The sequence below is a fragment of the Microtus pennsylvanicus genome, chromosome 13 (assembly GCF_037038515.1).
Source record: "Microtus pennsylvanicus isolate mMicPen1 chromosome 13, mMicPen1.hap1, whole genome shotgun sequence".
NCBI classification, from domain to species: domain Eukaryota; kingdom Metazoa; phylum Chordata; class Mammalia; order Rodentia; family Cricetidae; genus Microtus; species Microtus pennsylvanicus.
The window spans coordinates 57,977,434-58,000,670 of NC_134591.1; the positions used below are offsets into that span (position 1 = coordinate 57,977,434).

General features: G+C 53.7%; 2 protein-coding genes across 3 annotated transcripts in view; both read left to right on the forward strand.

Annotated features, from left to right (window-relative positions):
- The window catches only part of Stk40 (serine/threonine kinase 40), a 38,841-nt gene extending 24,556 nt beyond the window's left edge, over window positions 1–14,285 (forward strand). Inside the window, exons 5-11 of the mRNA XM_075945013.1 lie at window positions 1,508–1,735; window positions 2,368–2,420; window positions 8,868–8,983; window positions 10,130–10,274; window positions 10,432–10,551; window positions 11,065–11,149; window positions 12,067–14,285. Of these exons, the coding sequence (XP_075801128.1) occupies window positions 1,508–1,735; window positions 2,368–2,420; window positions 8,868–8,983; window positions 10,130–10,274; window positions 10,432–10,551; window positions 11,065–11,149; window positions 12,067–12,285 (966 nt within the window). The 3' untranslated portion in view covers window positions 12,286–14,285. The remainder of the gene's footprint in view (window positions 1–1,507; window positions 1,736–2,367; window positions 2,421–8,867; window positions 8,984–10,129; window positions 10,275–10,431; window positions 10,552–11,064; window positions 11,150–12,066) is intronic.
- Window positions 14,286–21,035: 6,750 nt separating this feature from the next.
- On the forward strand, window positions 21,036–23,104 carry Eva1b (eva-1 homolog B). 2 transcript variants are annotated; one of them, XM_075945385.1, is made up of 3 exons: window positions 21,036–21,858; window positions 22,164–22,258; window positions 22,459–23,104. In XM_075945385.1, the coding sequence occupies exons 2-3, from the start codon at window positions 22,192–22,194 to the stop codon at window positions 22,887–22,889; spliced, it is 498 nt and encodes a 165-aa protein (XP_075801500.1). In that variant the 5' UTR covers window positions 21,036–21,858; window positions 22,164–22,191; the 3' UTR covers window positions 22,890–23,104. The 2 variants fall into 2 exon arrangements, with proteins under 2 accessions (XP_075801500.1, XP_075801499.1); XM_075945384.1 differs by having other exon boundaries at window positions 21,039–21,858; window positions 22,097–22,258.
- Window positions 23,105–23,237: the final 133 nt, after the last annotated feature.

Here is a 23,237-nt window from a genome sequence, read left to right on the forward strand (position 1 = left end):
ATATGCAACTTTAGTGTCCTCATGTGCTTGGCCTTCATTTGTATTCTTTGGATGACAGAACAGAGGTGACCAAAAGTACCTTGAATGGTCATCTGTGTGTTGGACACTGGGTTCAGACCCTGCAACAATGACCAGGCTATCTCTGGCCTGCAGGATCCAAGCATTCAACTTGCACCTGTTTTTGTCACACTTGGGATTCCTTGCAGTAAGGAAAGTGACCAGGGCTGCGGGCCCAGTGTGGCAGCTGACCCCTGACTGCAGCAGGGGGGGAGGGATTGCTAGCTCCCCGTTATGCATGAGGGACTAGACTCATGAGGTGGAACTGTGAGGCCAGCACTGTATTCTTTGCCAGTTATGTGACTGCCCAGCGGCGCTGTAGCCATGCAGAGAGCCGTTGTCTTATACAGTCAGGGTTCTCAAAGAAACAGAACAGAAGAGGGGTGTATTGACTGGCTCCTAAGCTGTATGTACATCCAGGTAGTCCAGCAATGGCTGTGAGGACAGGAAGGCAGAGAACCTGGTCGTTCAATCTCAGTCTGGTCTTCAGCTTGTGTGGGAAACCCAGCTCCCGGCACTGGCAGCAGCAGGGTGGATGGGCTTGCAGCAAGAGTGAGGGTGAGCAGGCAAAAGCAGTTGCCCTCTCCTTTTTCAGTGTTTTGAGATAGGATCTCATTATGTAGTCTTGACTGACCTGGAACTAGAAATGTAGACAAGACTAGCCTCAAACTCAGAGATCTGCTTGCTTCTGCCTCTTAAGTGCTGGGATTAGAGACATGATCCACCGAGCCTGGCCCTCAATTTCCTTCTTCCATGTCCTTTTACATGGGTTACCACCAGAAAATGTGGCGCACAGATTTAAGATTGATCTTCCTGCTTCAAATAATCAGATTAGGATCCCTCACAAGTGCACCACATGGCATTTAGCTGGTTCCAGGTGCAATCAGGTTGACAACCAGAATCAGCCATCACACACAGGATATTGTGTGTACCCTGAAGATTTCCGGGAGTGACCACCCTTAAACTTCTGCATTCTTATGCCTGGATGGTGGCACACGACTTAAATCCCAGCAGACAGATCTCAGTGAGTTCGATGCCAGCCTGGTCTACATATCAAGTCCTAGGCCAGTCGCAACTACATAGTGAGACCCTGTCTCAAAAAATTGAAAAACAAAGTCATCTGCAGTCTTGGCCATGGATGAAAGCGTCACTGGTGGTAGCTGGAAACTGGGACTACAGTAGGAGGCGGATACCCAAAGCCCAGTCTCACCGCTGCAGCACTGGACTGAGAGGGCCGGTTGGCTTTAAATGTCCAGTGCGGACCCTTCCCTTGCCCTGAGATATTGAATTTGAGAGCGTTGGGCTTATTGTTTGACCTACAGGAAGCTGAGCATCACCCTAGTCAGGCTGTCTGGGTCTCAGTTTCTCACTCACATTCAGCCACTTCTCTCTGGACCTCAAAAGGAGGGTCTTACACCCTGGCCTTGGTCTGTCCCTCCTTCCCTCCCAGGACCGCACCTGTGAAGCAGTCGAGGACACAGAGTCTGGTCGGATGGTGAGGAAGATGAAGAAACGCATCTGCCTCGTCCTGGACTGCCTCTGTGCACACGACTTCAGCGACAAGACTGCTGACCTCATCAACCTGCAGCACTATGTCATCAAGGAGAAGAGGCTCAGCGAGCGGGAGACCGTGGTCATTTTCTACGATGTGGTTCGTGTGGTGGAAGCCCTGCACCAGGTGAGGCCCAGGGCCCCGCGTGCCACAGTGAAAGCATCCATCTGACTGCAGCTCAGCAGAGAACTGCTTGGTCCTGGCCGCACCAGCTGTGTTTGTAGCCGCGAGTCCAGAGGGAGGGATGTCTGCTGCTCTGGGTGAGGCAGCCACCAGAGCCCCAGGCAGTAATTCCCAGTCAGTCTAGAGGCTCAGTTATAGCCTCCCAGTTCAGGATAGCTGTAAGAGACGGGTGCACAGAGTGTCTGAGCTTTGGGGAAACTGGGGTATCAGGTACCCCAAGGTGGAGGGCAGAAGTACTTGAGCATCATCCAGGGCTCTGTTGGCCAAACCTGGAGTACTCAGTCACAGAAGGGAAGCGCTTGCTCCTTGCCCCCCACTCCAGGATGCAGCTTCAGGGTGTGGTTGATGGAGCAAGGAGGAAGGGCTTTCCCATAAGCTGCTGCTATGGGGTGAGAAGTAGCTGAGGAGACTGCCAGGCCACTTCTTACCTGCTTCAGATGCATGTTTGATGAGGCCTAGGTGACAGATCCTAGGGGTTCCTGCCTTCCCAGACCCTGAGGAGTCTCCATCTTCCAAAGTGAACCCCATCCCACTTCTCGCTTTCTGGTGCAAACCATCCTCCCATTGGTTTTCAGAAGAACATCGTGCACAGAGACCTGAAGCTTGGGAACATGGTGCTCAATAAAAGGTAAGTATCCATTCTTCCTCTGCATCCCTTTGAGCTGGGCTACATGCTGCAGCCACCCAGTTCTCTGCGGTGTCCGTGGGATTCTGACTCAGAACAGCCCAGCATCCCAGGGCTGGGAATACTGTCTTACTGAAACCCCGAGTTCAGGATCATGGAAAGGAGAGAGCACTACCCCCCCCCCCAGTGTGGAGCAGAGCTGCTGGGGTCTTGGAGGGATGTGGGAGGTGCAACAGTTTGCTCTTTTGGACACTGGCTCCTTCAGCCATAATAGGGCAGTGGTTTAGGACCCATGGGAGGAAGAACTACTCTGTGGGCTCCCGCAGTCCTAGGAAGGCAGCACTGTGGAGAAGTGGAGCCTCACCCCATCCTTTTCAAATCTGGGTGGGCTAGGGGACAGAAATGGCAGCAGCACAGACTTGTATCATGGTGGTGATTTGTTCCATGATATTGTCAGCCCTGGAAGGGCCCTCTGTCCTTGTGCAGTAGCCAAAGCCTCCACGGTTATGGGAAAAGGAACTATAGGGAGGTGGGCCACCCTGGAGGGGCAAGGGCCTCAACTTGAAAGCTGCAGCCAGATGCTCCATTGGGTGGTACTGGATAAGGCAGCTAAACTACCCTTCTGTCCACCAGCTCCCTGATGTTGGGACTGCAGACTTGTACCTGGGTGTAGTACCTACCCCCAGGTAGCTTGTCATCTGACCAGAAAACAAATATCACATTACATACCAAGGACAGTGTGGGGAGCTGGCTGACTGGGAAGGATGAAGCAAAGGTTTGCCAGCCTAAGAGCAAGAGGAAGAGATGAGAACCTCAATGTCGCACTCTGCAGAGGGGAGGGGAGGAAACAGGAAATTCCAGGGCTTCTTTGACCCCATCTGGCTAAGTGAGGAGTCAGGGAAGATGAAGGGGCAGGATGTGGGGGTCGGACCTGGCTCAGAGCCCGCGCTGTACTGCCTCCTATTTGGAGACTGTGCTGCTTCTTGGTTTTACTTGCTAAGTGAATTCATCCACGAGTCCTGTTACCAACCCTCTGATCTTGTTTCTCACGCATTGAAGTGGAGTGATCCCGCCTTCCTGCAAAGAGATGCAAATAGATGTAAAATTGCCAGGTAGGGGTTGGCATTTCCTAAATACAACCTCACCGTCAATTGTAAGAGGGTCTGAGGTTCCTAAGAGTGAGACAGGAGAAGAGGACAGGAGCTCCCACCCTTCCGATGAGGCCCAGAGCCTTGCCATTCCCCGAGGCTTGACTGGGACTCAGGAGAGGAAGGCAGGTGTTGGAGGGTGCTGGCCACGTTGGTCCAAAGTTGTGAAGAGTGTATTGTATTAGGGTGACTTGGCATGTCAATGTGAGGGCTTACAACTGGTTCCTAGCACTCAGAGGCAGAGGCATCACACGTTTGAGGTCATCCTGAACTATATAAGCAAGAAAGACCCTGTCTTTAAGAAACTATAAGTGGAGTGCTGGTGGCACGCACCTTTAATCCCAGCACTCAGAGGCAGGTGGATCTCTGTGAGTTCAAGGCCAGCCTGATCTACAGAGCAAGTTCTAGGACAGGCTCCAAAGCAACATAGAGAAACCCTGTCTCAAAAAACAAACAAGCAGCCGGGCGGTGATGGCTCACACCTGTAATCCCAGCACTCGGGATCTCTGTGAGTTCGAGGCCAGCCTGGTCTACAGGCTCCAAAACTACAGAGAAACCCTGTCTCGAAAAACCAAAAAAAAAAAAAAAAAAAAAAAAAACAAGCAAAAAGCTATAATAAAAAGGAAAACTTGAGTCCTGTTTGTCCTACCCCCTTTGTGGGACATTGAAGAACCCATGTCCCAACCAGCTAGACTAGAGAGCCTGGGTTCTTCATAACAGCTGCTTGTTGACTTGCTAACTCTCTAAATGAGCATCCCAAGGGTTGTCATGGAAACACACAGTGGGGCTCCTGCCTGTTAACTGCAGCAGTGTGTATGGCCTCTTTTTTCCACTGGTGGTTTTGCTTCTCCCTTCTCCGAGCCGCCGGTGCTGCAGGACCTCAGCATAGCTGCAGCTGGTCTCAGGTGACCGTCGTTTGCAGAGCACTGTACCCTAGGACGGAAAGAAAGGCAGCTGGCTACTTTCACTTGAGCCCCCAGACACTCAACGATACAAGGAGACATAGCAGAGAAAGCCCCTCATATTCCCAGTTCCTCCTTGGCATGCCAACCCTTTCTCACCCATCCTGCCAGGCTCTGTGCTAGCCAGTGGAGTGCAGACAATGGGATGAGAGCCTCCAGGGAAGGGAATGGGATGGAGCAAGGGCTGAAACATGAAGCCTTTCTTGGGGTTATGTGAGGCTGGCTGTGGGTTCCTTCTTCCTCCTTCTTCTTGGGTAGGCAAGTTGCATACCAATTCCTAGAAAAGCAGAACGCTGTGGTAGCCCAGGGGCCATAGCTGAAGTGTGACTCACCCAAAGCAGCCCTTGCTGACGCACATTGCCCCGCCACCCCTTGATGCCCTTGCCCTCCTGTCAGGACCAGCCGGGGGGTCTGGAACTCCTAGGGAGCTGAATGCCACTCTGCCAGTGTTTGGGGGGGGAAGGTAAGGTAGGCAAGCATTGCCAAGCTTTGGGAGGTCTCTAGGCTGATCATGGCATTTCCTGCGGGAGAAGCTTCGGGTGTCTCCATGGCAAAACAGCCACCACAGGCAGAAGGTTGGACGTCCTGCTGGCAGGACCTACAGCAACACAAATGTGTGTGTTCCAGGGCCGGTTATCACCCGTGTCAGAGACAGTGTCTTTCCTAGGCTGTCCTAGGCATGCCAGCTGGCAGAGAATATGAGGCTATTGGCAGCTTCCTCTGACAAGCCTGGAGCTCTATGCCCACTGTGAACCATCTTCTTACTCAGTCAAACCCAGCCAACCCTGAGAGTCGGGCCTCCCATTTTCCCCTCATGGAAAAGGACATTTGGGTTTAGCAGGAGCTCCACACAACATGGAAATGGCAGAGGCAGGATCAGGCTAGGGAACCTGAGTCTCAGGCCCCACTGTCCCTGCTGGAGCTATCCTCCCAGCATCCCACACCTCAGAAACCACAGGATACATTCGTGGCCACAGTGGCCAGCACAGAAACACAGTGCTATTCTGTAAAGCCTTACAGTCCTGTGTCAGGAGCAGTGACACAGGAGGCTCACAGCGGGGGGGGGGACATCGCATCCCAGCTCAGAATCCTCCCGAGACCCTTTGTCTACATCCTCAGGCTCTGTCCTGCAAGGCATCCTGGGTAAGAGCTGGAGCCCACGTTTCTACTGAAAATGTGGAGGACAGACTGGCCATTGTTTGTGCCAAGTCCTTTGCCAGCAGAATTCCCTGAGGTAGCTGAAGGGCTCTCGGAGCCTCTTGGATGCAGCTCTTGGGGAAATCCACTCGTAGCCACATCCCCTGCTCTTGAGTCCGCCCTCCCCACTGCCCCGAGAAACTGTTCTAGAAAGAGATGAGCATCTCTCCCCGCTGTTCCCCAGCGCCATGCTCAGCCAGTAAGCCCAGGCCAGCGCAGTTAGGGGAGAGCCTCCCTTCCCACTAGTGCTCCCAAGTGTCCTCTCAGCAAGGGCCATCCTCCCACAGCTGTAGTGGGAGGAGCATACCATGAGCTTCCTAGAAAGGTTCCAAGCCCAAAGCTGCCTGATGACTCTCAGAGAAGAGCCTGTTTTCTAGGCCAAGGATGTCTGAAACCCAAGACGAGAGCTGAGTCAGCCTGAAAGGGACAGAAGGAAAAGTCATTTGGGGGCTGGGTTCTTCCCAGGGGACTCTAGGGCCTAAGAGACCTGGACTTGGACCTACCTCCCAATTTTCCCAAGCTATGTGACCTTGGACAGGTTTCTTTACTTCTAGACCATTTGATGTGGGGAATTGAAAAGTCCCTCCCAGACCACTGTGAAAACATATCCACCTGAAAACAGTCCACCTGAGTCCTGGCAAAAGAACTGAAGTGCCAGACCCCAGAGCTAGCTCTGTGTATTCCTGTGTGCCTCCACCCCATTGTTTCCTCCATAACAGCCGAGCAGCATCTGCTTGCCTCAGCTCCCCTCCTTATGCCAAGTACTCTCCTGGGAGGCTGGCCCCAGCTTACTAAATGACTCACCCACTATATGGGAGCCACATTCCCCACTGATGGCAATGTTGCCTCCCAAAGGCCCTGCTGCTCCGAATGAGGAATATCAAGAAGCTACAGTCAGTGATAGTGCTTGGGGTCATAATTTTTGAGAACAGGGCTCGTGTGCACGAGCCCTGGCTTTGACCCCTAGCACGACAGGATATGAAACAGCCACAAAGGTTGTTGGAAGTAGACAGTGCATTGTCTCATGGTGACTCTGAAATGTGCCCGCCGAGCCTGTGTGCATGATGTGTGGCTGCAGCCCAGTCACCTGCCACACTTCAGGGCAGCGCATCATTCACAGGGCAGTGTGGGTTCTGCATGCCGAGCCTCCACAAACCCATGCAGCAGGACCCTAAAACTTTTTTATTTTTTTTTTTTTTTTTTGGTTTTTCGAGACAGGGTTTCTCTGTGGCTTTGGAGCCTGTCCTGGAACTAGCTCTGTAGACCAGGCTGGTCTCGAACTCACAGAGATCCACCTGCCTCTGCCTCCCGAGTGCTGGGATTAAAGGCGTGCGCCACCATCACCCGGCCCCTAAAACTTTTTGTTTTTCAAAACGATTTCTCTGTAGCTTTGGAGCCTGTCTTGTCCCTAGAACTTACTCTGTAGACCAGGCTGGCCTGGAACTCACAGAGATTTGCCTGCCTCTGCCCCCCTGAGTGCTAGGATTAAAGGCATATACCAACACTGGCTGGCAACCCCAGAAAAAAGGCTACCTGCTCATAACTTTTAGCAAAGGGAATTCCAACATGGCAGAGCTGGCCTTGGCAGGATCACCAGTTCACAATGCCTTCCCTTTCTGGAGTGAACTCCTTCTCTTTAAGGTCTTGGACCAGTGAAGACCCAGACCTGCACCGCTGGCCATCTCCTAGCCATTGGGCTCATGGCTAGCCACCCAGCATCAACAGCAGTGTGCATGCTCTAGGTTCTCCGCCCTTCCAGTGTTGGCCTCCAGTGGGGTTATAGAAAGATAGGGTGGTTGAAATGGGTTAACTGCACCTTTGCTCTGTGCTGGCCTCCTCTAGTCCCATTCTCTTAGCCCTGAGGGTTGTGAGAACTGGGAAGAGCTGAGATGGCACACTCACCTAATTGGATACCAGGGCTCTTTTGAGACCTACCTCACAATACCCAGTAAAGATAGGCTCAGGCTCAGGCTCAGGCAGGGGAGATAATTCAGTTGGTTAAAGGTTTGCTAGACGAGAAATGAGGATTTGAAGTTCAGATCCCTAGCGTAAAAAGCCCATGAGCCTATAATCCCATCCCTTTGAGGAATAAACAAGGGGATCCCTGGGCTTGCTGGCCAGGTAGTCCCTTAAATTGGTAAGCTCTAGGTTCATTAAGAGACCCTATCTCAAGCTGGAGAGATGGCTCACAGGTTAAGAGCACTGGCTGCTCTTCCAGAGGACCTGAGTTCAATTCCCAGCAACCACATGGTGGCTTAGAACTATCTGTAAAGAGATCTGGTGTCCTCTTCTAGCTGGCAGGCATACATGCAGGAAGAATACTGTATACATATTAAATAAAGCTTTAAAAAAGAGAGAGAGAGACCCTATCTCACAAAATGATGTCAAGGGGGCTGGAGAGATGTTTCACCATCTGTAACCCCAGTCCCAGGGGATCCACTGCCCTCTTCTGGTCTCTACAGGCACTGGGCACTTATGTGGTACAAGAGCATACATGGAGGCAATCTAGGTGGTAGTGGCACACTCGTTTAATCCCTGCACTCAGGAGGCAGAGGCAGGCAGATCTCTATGAGTTCAAGGCCAGCCTGGTCTACAGAGCAAGTTCCAGGACAGCCAAGGGTACACAGAAACCCTGTCAAGGGGAGGGGGGTGCAAACAAATATATGCAGGCAAATACCCGTACACAAAGTTACACACACAGACATACAGCTGTCAGCTGGAAGGCATGACATAGGATCCACTTCCACACTCACCAGAGCATTCAGAAACTTCCCATGGGCCAGAATCCCCATGGCAGGCCTAGGCCTGGTACACTGGCCATGAGACCTCAGTGGAAAGGCAGGGAGAGTTAAGGTCATACATGTCTGCTGGTCTTTTTCTACCTGTGGGAATGAGGAAATCATATTGGAAGTTGCAGGTTACTCCCAATCTTGAAGATTGGCGAAAACCTCTGGGAATTGTCCCAGCTCTGAGCTGTACCCCTGAGATTCAGCCAGAGGAGCAGGTTCAAGGGAGGAGGGTGCTGTGCTCACAAAAAGAAACCTGGTTGCTGGTTGCTTTTGTTTAGAATAGGGGCCTGACCCAGCAGGGTGCCTGGGTCCCGGGGCTCTCTGTATTCACTCTTTGCCTCCTCCCATTCTTAGGACCCATCGGATAACTATCACCAACTTCTGCCTTGGGAAACATCTTGTGAGTGAGGGGGACCTGCTGAAGGACCAGAGGGGGAGCCCTGCCTACATCAGTCCTGATGTACTCAGTGGTATGTGTGGTCCCCGTGCTGGCCATGCACTCCTTGAACAGATGGTAGCCTGTGGGCAGGCCCTGGACCAGGTGTCGGCTCCCCTAAGCCCAAACCAGTCCTGACCCACCCTGTCCAAGATCTGTGGTCTAATGGAGGAACAAGACAGACTGGCCATGTGCCCACATCAGGTTAAAGCTATGAGAGAGATGGGCATTCCAAAAGAACCTATCAGGGCACTAAGAAATCTTCTCTGGCATGTGGCATTTAAGCTGCAATGTTAAAAGTAGAAACCCAGCGGTGTGAGCATGGTACCGCACACCCAGCATTCTAGCACTCAGGAGGCAGAGGCAGAAGGATCTTGAGTTCTAGGCTAGCCTGGGCCACATGAAAGGACTCCTGCCCCCAAATAAAGCCATACTACTATCCTAAGGATAGTCTCACAAAACCCCCCTTTACACAGATAAGGACACTAACCTTTTCATTTTTAAGCATATACATCAGTATGCTTTGTTCCTGTTTGCCTTCCCATTCCTCTCACATAGCCCTCTGCTCCTCTGCTCCCTCCAGATAGTCCCTCCTGCTTCTGTGTGCCATATGTCCCATTACAATCTCCTTTCCCATTCCCCATCCCTGTGGTGGGGACATGCAGACCACACCACTGACAAGGAAGCTGTCTGAGACGTTGATGACGTAAATGTGCAAGTCCAGGCTGGGCCCAGGCAGTGAGCAGAATAAATGACAACAACACCCCCCGGGTCAGAGAACTCACCATCTAGTAGGGGAGCTGGGGAGCAACAGAGATGGGCATGGGGAGAGGGGTGGCAGACAGTGGCAAATGCTGTGAAGGAACCAGCCTAGATGACGGCAAAGGACAGGGGATGAGTAGCTGCCAGCTGTATCTGCTCTGGGAGCTGCTTTCCTAGGTGTGGGAGGGGTAGCTAGCTCCCAGAGTCTCCTAGGCTGATGGAGAAGATGCTGCAGAGCCCCGCGGAGCAGGGCAAGGTAGGTAGGCTGTACATACCCAGGTGTCATCCTGGGGAGCAGGGGAGCAAGCATGCAGCTCGGAGGACCACATTGTGCTTGCCCTGGAGTGAGAAAGGCAGAAGGATGACCTGAAGCCCAGGGACATCAGCCCAGCTGAGTGTGCATGTGCTCTGTCCACAGGCCGGCCATACCGGGGCAAGCCTAGTGACATGTGGGCCCTGGGTGTGGTTCTCTTCACCATGCTCTATGGACAGTTCCCCTTCTACGACAGCATCCCACAGGAGCTCTTCCGCAAGATCAAGGCTGCTGAATACACCATCCCCGAGTGAGTCCTGCTTACCTTACCAGCGGGGTGGGGAAGGGATCAGCTGGCCCTCTGGGATTTCAGTGAGGAAACAGCAACACCACTGGATCCTGGAACCCTGTGTCAAAGGCCAGCATCCATCACCATGCTGAGGTTTCTTCCTCTTCTTCATGACCAGGGATGGAAGGGTCTCTGAGAACACAGTGTGTCTTATCCGGAAACTGCTGGTCCTCGACCCCCAGCAACGCCTGGCTGCTGCTGATGTCCTGGAGGCACTCAGTGCCATCATTGCGTCTTGGTGAGTGGACCTGCACAAGGCCAGGAGCGCAGCCGTTCCTCTGCTATGTCAGCAGCTTCAGATTCTCCCCTGAGGGTGTCGGCAGAGTGCATGTCAGACGTGCCAGCTGTGAGGTGGGCATTGCCTCGCTGAGTTCCTACCACAGCCCCTGCAGCAGGAGATTGCAGCCCCTGCTCTTTATTGAGCAAGAAGATAGAGGCCCATAGCAGTCAGCCATGTTAGGCAGTTACTGGCTGGGTCCTAAGCTGGACGGACTCTATAAAGAAGTCAGGAGCAGGGGCTGGAGAGATGGCTCAGAGGTTAAGAAAGCATTGCCTGCTCTTCCAAAGGTCCTGAGTTCAATTCCCAGCAACCACATGGTGGCTCACAACCATCTGCAATGAGGTCTGGTGCTCTCTTCTGGTCTGCAGGCATACACACAGACAAAATATTGTATACATAATAAATATTAAAAAAAAAAAGTCAGGAGCAATAGGGACCCTGTCTAATCTGACGCATCCCCCTCCCCCGCAGGCAGTCCCTGTCCTCTCTGAGTGGGCCTTTGCAAGTGGTTCCTGATATTGACGACCAAATGAGCAACTCTGATAGCTCCCAGGAGGTAAGTGTGGAGTCAGGAGCAGGTGCAGGGCTTCCTTCCCTAGTCTCTGCAGATCCTGGCTGTCCTGTCCACCTGAGGGGAACCTGAGAAGAGATTGTTGGCTGACATAGGGTCAGCTCCTGGGAGGCCCCAGTGCCAAGCAGCCACCTGGGCCTCTGCTGGCTTCCTCTTCCTCCCCAAGTCCCATTTCTCTCCCTGTTTAACTCATGGGGTTCTCTCTCACCCTTCCTGCTTTTTGTTTAGATGATTCACTTACCTCCTCTTCTCTCCCCCTGTTCCCTCCACTAGAGAAAGTGTTGGGGACAGACAGGAGTGCTAGGTAGCAGCTGGGGGTGGTCTGGGGCAGCCCTGGGAGGGAAGCTGGACCTTCCCAGCAAGGAGGGGGCAGGTGGACCAGGAGGGGGCATGCCTGGAAGCCCTGCCCAGCTCCCATTCACTCCACCTTTAGGCATGTGGGGCATATTTTTATCCCGTTCTCAAAGGAAGTAAAGGATCAGAGAAGTGAACTGATGTGTCCACAGTCACACAGCTTGGCAGCAGGGGAGCTGCAGTCTTGCCTTGCCTGCCTGCTCAGGAGGGAGCTCGGCTGGAGGCCACTGTCGGAGAGTGGCTCTGCTCTTAAGCCTTGGCATGCATCAGCCCTCAGAGTTCAGAGGCTCTTTTGTGAGGAGACGCCTGCACCCCACCGTGGATGAGGGTGCTAGCACAACCTGAAAGGTAGAAGACAGGCTGTGTGCAGCTGGGGCCTCCTGCGGCCGCACGGTGACAGCCAGTTGGCTGGAGGACTTCAGGGCCCCACGCTTAGCCTCTAGGAAGATAGGGTCTGACTCGTGCTGCCTAGGGAGCATGCCCTCAGCACCTCAGCTGCCCAGCCCTGGCCTGTGTTTTGTCTTCACTGTGGTCTCTCGGTCTCACAGGCAAAAGTAACAGAGGAATGCTCCCAGTACGAGTTTGAGAACTACATGCGACAGCAGCTGCTGCTTGCTGAAGAGAAGAGCTCCATCCACGAGGCCCGGGCGTGGGTGCCCAAGCGGCAGTTCGGTAGCATGCCACCAGTGCGACGGCTGGGCCACGATGCACAGCCCATGACCTCCTTGGACACAGCCATCCTGGCACAACGCTATCTGCGGAAATAGTGCCCTCGGCTAGGGCACAAGCCCCAGCACACCTCTCCTCGGCCCACCTGGTGGGGCCCAGCCATCCGGCCTAGTGCCGGGCCCACAGTGCTGGACTGACTTCCAGGCTGCAGCAGGGACAGGGCAGGGATAGGGACAGCCCAGGTCACAGCCAGGGTCAACAGAGGTACCACAAAGCTACCTTTTGGGATGATTGCTTGATTGTTTTTTTTTTAATCTGAGAATTCTAGATACCTGATCTGCTTTTAATCATGACATTTTAATCTACCTCTCTGTCTCTCTAACCACGCTGTCTCTGGACCGAGTGCCGGGAGGAAAGAGGGGAGCTTAATCTTGCCACCCAGGCCCTGGAACAGCTAGAGCCTGGCCAGGCCACTGCTCCCCACAGTCCATATAAGCTGACGATGCAGCTCGCTACTGGCCCCCAGTAAGCACCTCTTCCCACCATCCATGTCCCCACCACCCCTTCCCTGGGGCCTGCCCTCAGTCTAAGCTTTGGAACACTTTCACCTCATCTTCCGCCCAATTCAGATAGATTTATTTTTTTACTGAACCCAACTTCTCTCCCATCTCTAGGTTCAGCCAATGGCCACTCTCTGCCCCCAAGCCGGGCTGGATAATGGGGCCCACACCTGTATGTCGACTCCCTTCTCACCCCCAGGCACCTAGGCCTTCTCTTGCCAGTTCTCCTCTGCTCTCACCCTGGGCCCTCTGTCTCTAGACTTGGCTTCTCTGTCTCAGCAGCTTTTCTGAGGTGCTGCACATGCGCATTAGCCCTGCCTCCTTCGTGTGGTACCCAGGTAACATGGGCGTAGTGTGAAGGGACCTGTGGCCAACTTTGGAGGATGCTCTGGGCCTGCTGGAGACAGGCGACTTGTGCTCAGAGACCTCCCACCCTGCTTCAGAAATGTATCTCTCAGCAGACCTGGGCAGATGGCTGCCTGGGGAGAAGACTTGGAGGGAAACCTGAAGGGACCGGGGACCTACCCTGCCTGGCTTGAGAACAGCCCTGCTACCTTTTTGAGCCTAAATTTTGAAGTGGATGCCTGTCTTGCCAGAAATGCTGTTCTCTCCAGAATGCCCCTCCCTTCACTGGACTTGGCGCACCCAGTACCAAGCAAAGACCCGACTCTGGAGGCCTATACCTTGTGTATCCTCAGAGAGTGTGTTGGCCCCCTTCTGGCAGTTCTAGACCCTTCCTGCCCCTTGCTCTCCAGTGGGGGAGACCATGTTTCCTAGAGTGTGACTGCCCTTCACCCCCTGAAAAGCTGACTCACTGTGAGTGACCTTGGGCAAGTTCCCAAACCTCCTTGTGCCTCAGTTTCCCCATCTGGAAAAAATGGGGCCACCTCTTGCCAGCAGTAGCAGGGCCGCCCATGCCCCTTCCTCCCCACCCCCTCATCCAGCCCTGGGCGCCTGTGCCTCTGTTTTGCTGGGTCTGCAGGAGCCCTCCTGAGCCCAGCGCCCCAGCACCCTGCTCTGCCTCGAGCTCATTCATCCAGCCGCTGAGAGTCAGGGCATGGTGCTGGGTTGGGGGGAGGGCTTTTTTCTATATTTATTTGATAATGAAAAGTCTCCTATGGGAGCAAAAATGCAGGCGGCCTGGACTTGTAGCCCACGACTGCCCTCCAGTGAGGCTCTGAGGCCTGGCTGGGGCCCTCCTGGGCGGAGCCCCTGCCTAGTGTCTCAGGCCGGCATCCACAGCCCTCCTTTTAAAAGCAATACCTTCAGGTCTGCAGAGCCCGTCAGACAGCCTGGTTCCTCCCAAGGCCGACCCTCGGTCTGATGGTCTATCTGGCAGTGCAGACGAGAGGAGGTTGGGGCCGCCCGCACTGGTGTCACACACTGAGAAATCCTGTTGTAAAGAAAACAAAAAACAAAGACAAAAAAAGAAACAAAATGGAAAAAGTCACAAAAAAGTTTGTATAAAGACGTATTTTTATACTACATGGGGACTCATCCTGCATGTCAGCAATAAACTTCCTGATCTGGAGCCACCATGCCTGCAGCAATGCCTCTCTGTTCTTGTCCTCTGTCTAGCTCGCCGTCTCTGTCCCAGCAAGGCAGGTCCTGTGGCTCTGGGCCCTGCAACAGGTGCACTGTAACCTCCGACCAGCAAAAGCAGGAGGGAACAGGGATGTCCTGCCTCCTGCCAGTGCCCAGTGGGAGTTTCTGGCTTGGTGTGGCCCTGCTTTCTGCCCGCTGTAGGCAGAAGAGTAGCAGGGCCCTGACAACTACAAAGCCATCAGCCCCTCTCTAAAAGGCCTGTGTCAGAGGTTGTGATTGCTGGATGCCATGCACTCACGAGCCTATTCCAGGGCGCTGGGGTAAGGAGCTAGCCAGCACTGGCCTTTTCCTGTGCTGCCCTCGCCTCCTTGGGAAGCCAAGGGGTGCCTTCCTTCCTTCCTTCTTCCTTCCGTTGCCTAAGTTTAGACTGTAGATTGTACTTCCCAGCAAAGCCAAGAAACAGTGAGGGGAGAGGTAGGCTAGACCATCCCCAGCTGGGCAGGGAAGGCAAAAGGCACCACAGCAAATGAAACGTGTCTCAGACAAGCCTCTTCCCATGACTGCTCTGCCCTGCCCCTTCCCCGCAGCCCACACACCCACATAGTCCATCCTGTATGGACCCCTGCCCCGTCTGACCCAGGTCTACCACCGTGAGATGCCCTTCCTCAGCCCACCCGTCAGCTGCTACTCTGGACCTGGTTCTATTCACAATCCCTAGCTTTGGGTACAGATGTCTCTGGGACTGTGTAGGTCTCCCAGTTCAGCCCTCAAAATTGGTCTGGCACCCAACTGGTGCTCAGAACGGCCTAGTTTGTTTTCTTTTTGCTTCTAGCGTGTAGACAAAACAGCCCTATTACTTTAGACTGTTTTCTTTGTTTTTGTTTTTTTTTTATTTTTTTCGAGACAGGGTTTCTCTGTAGCCTTTGGTTCCTGTTCTGGAACTAGCTCTTGTAGACCAGGCTGGCCTCGAACTCACAGAGATCCGCTTGCCTCTGCCTCCCGAGTGCTGGGATTAAAGGTGTGCACCACCACCGCCCGGCTTTTAGACTGTTTTCTAAGATTTATTATGTATACAATGTTCTGCCTGCGTGCCAGAAGAAGGCACCAGATCTCATTACATATGGTTGTGAGCCACCCTGTGGTTACTGGGAATTGAACTCAGGACCTCTGGAAGAGCAGCCAGTGCTCTTAACCTCTGAGCCATCTCTTTAGCCCTGTTTTTTAAGAAAATTTTTATATTTTATCTCTTAAGCGTATTGCTGTTTTGCCTGCATGTATGTACCACTTCTGTGCCTGGTGCCCACAGAGGCCAGAAGAGGACCTCAGATCCCAGGTGACAGTAAGCCCTCGTATGGGTGCTCAGAATTGAACCCTGCTCCTCTGGAAGAACAGCCAGTGCTCTTAACCTCTGAGCCATCTCTCCAGCCCTGGTGGTGCACATCTTAAATCCGGATTCAGCACTCAGGAGGCAGAGGCAGGCAGATCTCTGTGAGTTCGAGGCCAGCCTGGTCTACAAGAGCTAGTTCCAGGACAGGCTCTAAAGCTACAGAGAAACCCTGTCTCAAAAAAAAAAAAAAGAAGGCTTAATTGTTAAGAGCACTCCTTTTCCCAGAGGACCCAGGTTTGATTCCTACATGGTGGCTCACAACTGTCTAAACTGCAGTTCTCGGAACTCTTCGGGCACCAGGCAGGCTCATGGTACACAGACATACATGCAGGCAAAACACTCACTAAATTAACAAGCCTCCGGTATAGGGCCTGCCATAGTGATTGTGTTAGTTAGGTTTCTGTTGCTATAATAAAGACCATGACCAAAAGCAACTTGGGAATCCCAGCACTCGGGAGGCAGAGGCAGGCGGATCTCTGTGAGTTCGAGACCAGCCTGGTCTACAGAGCTAGTTCCAGGACAGGCTCCAAAGCCACAGAGAAACCCTGTCTCAAAAGACCAAAAAAAAAAAAAAAAAGCAACTTGGGGAGGCAAGGGTTTTTGTCATATTTGTAGTCCATCATTGGAGGCAGAACCTGAAGCAAAGCCATCACAGAATGCTGTTTTTGCCTGGAGAGATGGCTCAGCGGTTAAGAGCACTGACTGCTCTTCCAGAGGACCTGAGTTCAACTCCCAGCACCCACATGGTGACTCAACACTGTGCTGTATACATAATAAGTAAATTAAAAAAAGAATGCTGTTTCCTGACTTGCTCAGATTGCTCAGGTTACCCTTCTAGGAGTGGCATTGCCCACAGTGGGCTGGTTCCTTCCATCAGTCAAGAAAAGACCCCACTCACTTGCCTACAGGCCAAGCTGATGAAGGCATTTCTCAGTTGAGATTTCTTTTCTGGGGGGTGGGGGTAGGGACAGGGTTTCTCTGAAGCTTTGGAGCCTTCCTGTCCTGGAACTCATTTGGTAGACTTGGTAGATCAGGCTGGCCTCGAAATCATGGAGAGTCACCAGTTTCTGCCCCCCAGTGCTGGGATTAAAAGGCATGCAATACAGTGTTCTGCCTGCATGTCTGTCTGCAGGCCAGAAGAGGGCACCAGATCTCATTACAGATGGTTGTGAGCCACCATGTGGTTGCTGGGAATTGAACTCAGGATCTTTGGAAGAGCAGCCTGTGCTCTTAACCTCTGAGTCATCTCTCCAGCACCCTCAGTGGAGTTTCTACTTCTCAAATGACTCCTCCTTGTCAAGTCAACAAAAAACTAGCCAGTGTAACTGACCCATGTCAGCCTCACACACAAATACACCACAAACCATGACCTTCCTTCTCTTATCTCCAAGAACTCAAGATAATTTTTTCTGGTTTTTTTTTTTGGTTTTTTTTTGGGGGGGGTTTCGAGACAGGGTTTCTCTGTGGCTTTGGAGCCTGTCCTGGAACTAGCTCTTGTAGACCAGGCTGGTCTTGAACTCACAGAGATCCGCCTGCCTCTGCCTCCCGAGTGCTGGGATTAAAGGCGTGCGCCACCATCGCCTGGCTAAAACCTGATTTCCCAAGTTTCTCATTCTTCTGAGTGCCTCCTATGTAAGGCACACAGGTTCTTGTTTATTTATTTATTATGTCTACAGCATTTTGTCTGCATGGATGTTTGTGTGCCAGAAGAGGGCACCAGATCTCATTACAGATGGTTGTGAGCCACCATGTGGTTGATGGGAATTGAACTCAGGATCTTTGGAAGAGCAGCCAGTGCTCTTAACCTGTTTTTTGTTTTTCGAGACAGGGATTTCCTGTGTAGCTTTGGGTCCTGTCTTGAACTTGCTCTGTAGACCAGGCTGGCCTCGAACTCACAAAGATTTGCCAGCCTGATCTACAGAGCAAGTTCCAGGACAGCCAGGGCTACATAGAGAATCTCTATCTGGAAAAAAAAATACCGCCCCCCCCCAAAAAAAAAAAGAAAGGAAGGAGGGAGGGAGGAGAGGAAGAAAGGGAGGGAAGGGAAGGGAAGGAAGGAAGGAAGGAAAGAAAAAAAGGAAGGAAGGAAGGAAGGAAGGAAGGAAGGAAGGAAGGAAGAAAAAAACCCGGTACCACCCCGGACACTTTAAGCTCAGCACCCTTGGGCTCCTCTGAACCACAGTTCAGGTGTGCTGACCCCAAGGAAACTTCCCTTCCCTGAAGATTTCACCTCAATGATGGATGCTGGTTTCTTCCTAATCACAGCTGCTTTCTCAGCTGGGCCAGACCAGCATCCAGTCAAAGCAAAGGTTTCACTGAATTGGTTCTGGTCTCTTGTTAAACATGACTGATTCTTCAGCCTAAGCTGACCAGAAACCACAGGTTCTTAGTTCAAACAAGCACATGAACAACCAAGAAACATCGCAGTCTGATGGAGGACTTTTCTGATTTTTTGAGAGAGAGTGGGGGGAGCCTGAGTGTGGAGCACAGCCGCCAGGCCAGCCACGGGCTGACGTGGGCAGGGACAGGCTCTTGACTGGAAAAGCTAGAGCACTGAGGCCTCTTCCAGTCTAGACCCTTCAGCTCCCCAACCTGCCAAGACCTGCCTTTCCTGTTTCCTCTCTGAACCTTTCCAAGATGTCCAATTCCTGTCCCAAGCAGATGGGAGGGCAGATGGGCCAGCCAGAGGACAAGTGTCAGGAGAGAAGAGAGGCCTGGCCCACTAGGCAGAATCTGCGGGTGGATAGGCAGAATCTGTGGGTGGATGGGCAGACGAGAGATTCCAGCCACAGGGGAGAAACAAGCGACCAGAGAGAGCACTGTGGCTGGCAGAAGCAGGCAGCTGGCCACTGTAGACAGCCAAAGGCTTTACCTACCTTCTCCATAACTTTTTTGAGACAGGGTTTCTGTGTAGCCTTGTCCTGGAACTAGCTCTTGTAGACCAGGCTGGACTCAAACTCACAGAGATCCGCCTGCCTCTGCGTCCCGAGTGCTGGGATTAAAGGTGTGCGCCACCACCGCCCGGCTCTTCTCCAGAACTTTTAATAGCTCTCTACTTCTCAGAGTCATGGGGCGGCGTCACTTCCCATGCTTAACCACAAGGAGCTGGCTGCAGAAGGTAGTATTCCAGTAGTGTCTGTCCCTCTGCCGGGTCCAGCATCCCCGCCTCAACACTCCCTTTGTTTCATCATGGCCTCCATTTCCCCAAGGCTGAGTCGCGTTTGCCTCCAGACACAGACAGATCTGCTAGGCAGGGTAGGTAGTGCAGACCGTGGTGCAGTTTCACAGAGAGCTATCTCAAACTTCACACCACGTTCATACCGACCCCACAGAGAACAGGTGTGTGCCACACAAACGAACAGACTCCTCCATACACAGAGGTGGACAAGCTAGGCTGCGGCACACGCTAACATTTATGTAGTCAGCAGACCATGTTCCTCGAGTCCTGGCCTCCAGCTGCTCTTCCCTGCTAGAGATCTTTACTTTCCTTCTGATTTGAGTCACTGAAAGCTGTGTCAAAGTTGTTTACCAGCTCTGCTTCACGAGCACGTGTTCCCTTGGCCTTGAGGATCAGAGGATAAGGTTTTCACCTGTTGGCCCACTTGACTGTTGGGTATATGAGCCTCGTGGTGCTATTGAATAGAGGGCTTCTCACCAGGGACTAGAGGTCCGTGTCTCTGTTTCAACCTCCAGCCCCTTGCCCAAAGCTCGCGAACTGTATGGTGGTGCAGAGAAGGCAGACAGGCGTTGTGTGCTGCAAACACATTCCCAACACTACTTCTTCTGTATATGTCCAACTAGCCAATCACACACACCTTGGAGAAGCAAGGATGCGCCGTGGTCCTCCACGGGCATCACTGATGGCACTGAAATGTTGCCCCAGGCTGGTATTGATTCTGGTGCTAACTACCTCTCAGCCCTATATAACCCAAAGGGTCACAGCCTTGCTGGTTTGCTGTTGAGGACTCCTTCTCCCGAAGATCCCTCCATGTTAGTGTTCAGGGCTCAGGCTTTAGACTTCCTCCTTCTTGTTCTCTTGAACTGGGTGACCCACCTATTCTCAGGATGCTAAACAAACCCATCTGGTCTCTCCTTGCTGGAAATGGTATTTGGGGGCTGGGGCTACAACTGCCTCTCTAACACCCACACCCAGGTATCTAATCTGATATCCAAAACCTGACTCTCAGTCCTGCCCCACCCCCCAGAGAAAAAAATAAAATGAACAAACAAACCAAAAAAACATTGCTGCTCCCAAGACTTTCCTCGCTTGCACAGCCCAAGATCAAGGCTAAATTCCTCTTCCCTCCAAACCACCTCCACACAGGCACTTCCTTCAGGACACCACCTGCCTCCCCCCACCCCTCCAGCTAATCTGGGTTAAGCCCAGACCACTGCTCCCCTGAATACATGCCAGCCTGCTCCCTGCTCTGTCTCAGTCCTTGTTCTGCTGTGGCCAAGCCTGTCTTCAAGCCACTTCAGGAGTCTTTCCAAAGTGTGGAGTGGGTGATGACACTCCCTTACTGAAGACCCCAGGGCTTATCAATTCACTTACAACGACATCTGAGCACCTCGGGAGCTGCAACAAGGCCTGCATGGTCCCGCACCATGGATGCTAGCTCTCTGCAAGCCTGGAACTCCACTCCAGCTCTCATTCCTTATGCCTACCTAGACACACTCTCCCCCAGATCTTGGCATGGGTGCCCTCTCCTCAGGACCCAGGTCTTTCCTGGGGTGTTCCCCATCCCAATGGATTCCATCCTCTCCTCAGCACCTCACAGCCCAAGAGTGCCTGCCTCCTAAAGACTTTTATAACCTCTTTATTCTGAATCTCCATTTTTAGGAGGAGCCAGGCATCTCCTAACGGGGGTGAGTGGGGTGAGTGTGTGTGTGTGGGGGGGGTTGTTCTCATCCCACACTGAAAAGCTAAAGCAGCATTATATGCAAATAGGTAAGTACACCTGTGGCCAAGAGACCTCCGCATACTCACAAAGCCTACTAAACAGTCACAAATACTCCCAGGTGTGAGTCAGCCCACTTCTTCTTTCTCCATCTCCTCTTGCCCCCTTCTTGAACCCAGGCTGGCCTGGGGGAGTGTGGGGGGGTGGTCCTGCAGCTTGGACAGGGAGGGGGTTAATGGTCCTCAGGCCTCAGGCAGCGCCTACAGCTATGCCTGCAATTTCCTCTCTCCATTCTTCCCCTCCTCCTTCCCAAGATTCCCGCCAAGAAAGCCTCCCCCTCACCCCAGCCCCAGTATAGGGAGGGGAATGGGGGGGGAGTGTAGCCGGACGACAAGCCCAGCTGCAAATCCCCCAGCACACTTCTGTGCAAGCCTTGAGCCCAGGTGGAAGCACACGTGTGAGTTTGGGCAGGTCCAGCCGGCAAAGCAGCGAGGACGTTCCCTGCGCTTGCAGAGGCAGGGGCCCCGCTGGGGTCTGCAGTGTGCCGGAGCCTGGCTCACCGCCGAGTCCTACAGTCATTGACCTTGGGTGACCACAGCAGCTGGACACGCTCAGCCAGGCCGCTGGGAGGAGGTGCTGTGAGGTCCTCTCTCCCCGGAGGACCAATGAGGACGTGGAGGTGATGGCTTACTCCGCTGGGTCCACCAAAGGGCTGGAGGGATGATCGGGTTTGGACCCGCCCCCATCACAGGAGGAGCCAGGCACAGGGAAGTAGTTTGGAGCCTGCGCCCTATAGTCAGAGAGTTGTGGGTTCAAGTCCTGACTATGTGGCAAAGATCTTCAAGATTTTTATGACTCAGTTTACATCCTCGGCAAATTGGAGATTTAATGATAGTCACATTCTAGGATTGGTAGGCTTACAAGAAGGAATGTCTATGGGGGGTGGGTACCTCCGGCGCCCAGGCCTTAGGGATGTTTAGTTAATGATGTTGTTGTTAGTACTAGCTGGGGCGGCCCCTGTGAGCGGCCTCCCCAGCGGCTTCCTGTAGGGGAGCAGGGGCCGCCCCCTCTCCCCTTCCTCCAGGCGCTCTTCCTCCCGCCTCTCCGCCCCGCCCCGCCCCGTCCCGTCCCTCCTCTTTCCTCAGAGGAAACTTTCCGCCGGCTGGACCATCGGGGTGTCCGGCCGCGCCACGGTGCAAACCGAGTAAGAAGGACCGGCCCGGGTGTATGCAGCCCCCGAAGAGACGCAACTGCCGGGGGCAGACAGCGGGACGCTGACGGGTGAGTGAGCAGGGCTGAGGCCCCGCAGGCGGAGAGGTCCAGGAGGGAGGCGGCAGGGGAGCCCGAGGCACCGCCTCGTCCTTCCGTGCGCTGGGCCTCGCCTGGGGACCCCACGAAGGGGCGGAGCGTGTGCGGCTTCTCCGCTGCTCCCCGGGATGAAGGGGCGTCTGCGGAGAAGCAAGGACTCTCTGGCAGAGCCCAGATCTGTGACCAAATGAGGGGAACTGCTCTCCTCCAGGGTGGAGGAGCTGTCCCAGGAGTGAGCGCCCTGGGCCCTGAAGGACCTGACCTTGCTGACCTCGCAGGCTTACAGGAGAGCTGCGCCCCAGCAGCATGGATGCCCCAAGGAGGGATATGGAGCTACTCAGCAACAGCCTGGCGGCCTATGCACACATCCGAGGTGAGGGCCAGGCCTGGGAGAAAGGAGTCGGTCTCAGAACGCAGGCAGCCCTCCACTCCCAGCTGCTCAGTCCTATCCCCAGATGCCTGTCCCCTGCTGCCCTTCTCTTCTGTGCCCCAAACTTAGGCCCTAGATCTCTCCCAGATGGGCCTACTCCAGCCTGCCAGGCCCCCCTATGACCTCCGCTCCCTGCTCCCTAGCTAACCCCGAGAGCTTCGGTCTCTACTTCGTGCTGGGCGTCTGCTTCGGCCTGCTGCTGACCCTGTGCCTACTAGTCATCAGCATCTCCTGCGCGCCTCGCTCGCGGCCCCGGACCCCTGCTCCGCGCCGGGACCCTCGCAGCAGCACCCTAGAGCCCGAAGATGAGGACGACGAGGATGAAGACACCATGACGAGGCTGGGCCCGGATGACACTCTCCCGGGCCAGGAGCTGTCCACTGAGCCCGAGGGACCCCTTAGTGTCAATGTCTTCACGTCCGCAGAAGAGCTAGAGCGGGCACAGCGGCTGGAGGAGCGTGAGCGAATCCTGCGGGAAATCTGGCGCACTGGGCAGCCAGACCTGCTGGGCACCGGTACGCTCGGGCCCGGAGCCACGGCCACAGGCACACTGGGCCGTATGCACTATTATTGACACACGACCCACAGCATGGGTCCCTGAATACTGGACATGGGACTGAACTCAGTGCTGCCCCAGGGCTTTCAAACTGCCTCTGCTCCAATTCTCCTGGTGCTATTGGGCGTGAATCGCCGCCTGCTAAGCACTCTTTACTGGGCAGGTGTGGGTGGGGGAAAAATGCCAGGCCCCACCTTCTCCTCCTGGTAATAATCAATGACCAATGAAAGCTAGTCTCAGCGACTCAGTTTCGTTTAGTTGCCGCTGCTTTCAGCAGTTCCCCCAGGCTCCGGTTTTGCAGGGGAGTCCCAGGGATGTGGGTGTCACTGCTTTTGCTGGTCACACCTCCTCTGGGGGACCATCCAA

Excerpts from the sequence above, each read along its gene's own strand:
- Eva1b (XM_075945385.1), top strand. The coding sequence starts at position 22,192 with ATGGATGCCCCAAGGAGGGATATGGAGCTACTCAGCAACAGCCTGGCG. Across the intron at positions 22,259-22,458 it reads GGCCTATGCACACATCCGAG|CTAACCCCGAGAGCTTCGGT; the intron begins GTGAGGGCCAGG and ends CCTGCTCCCTAG.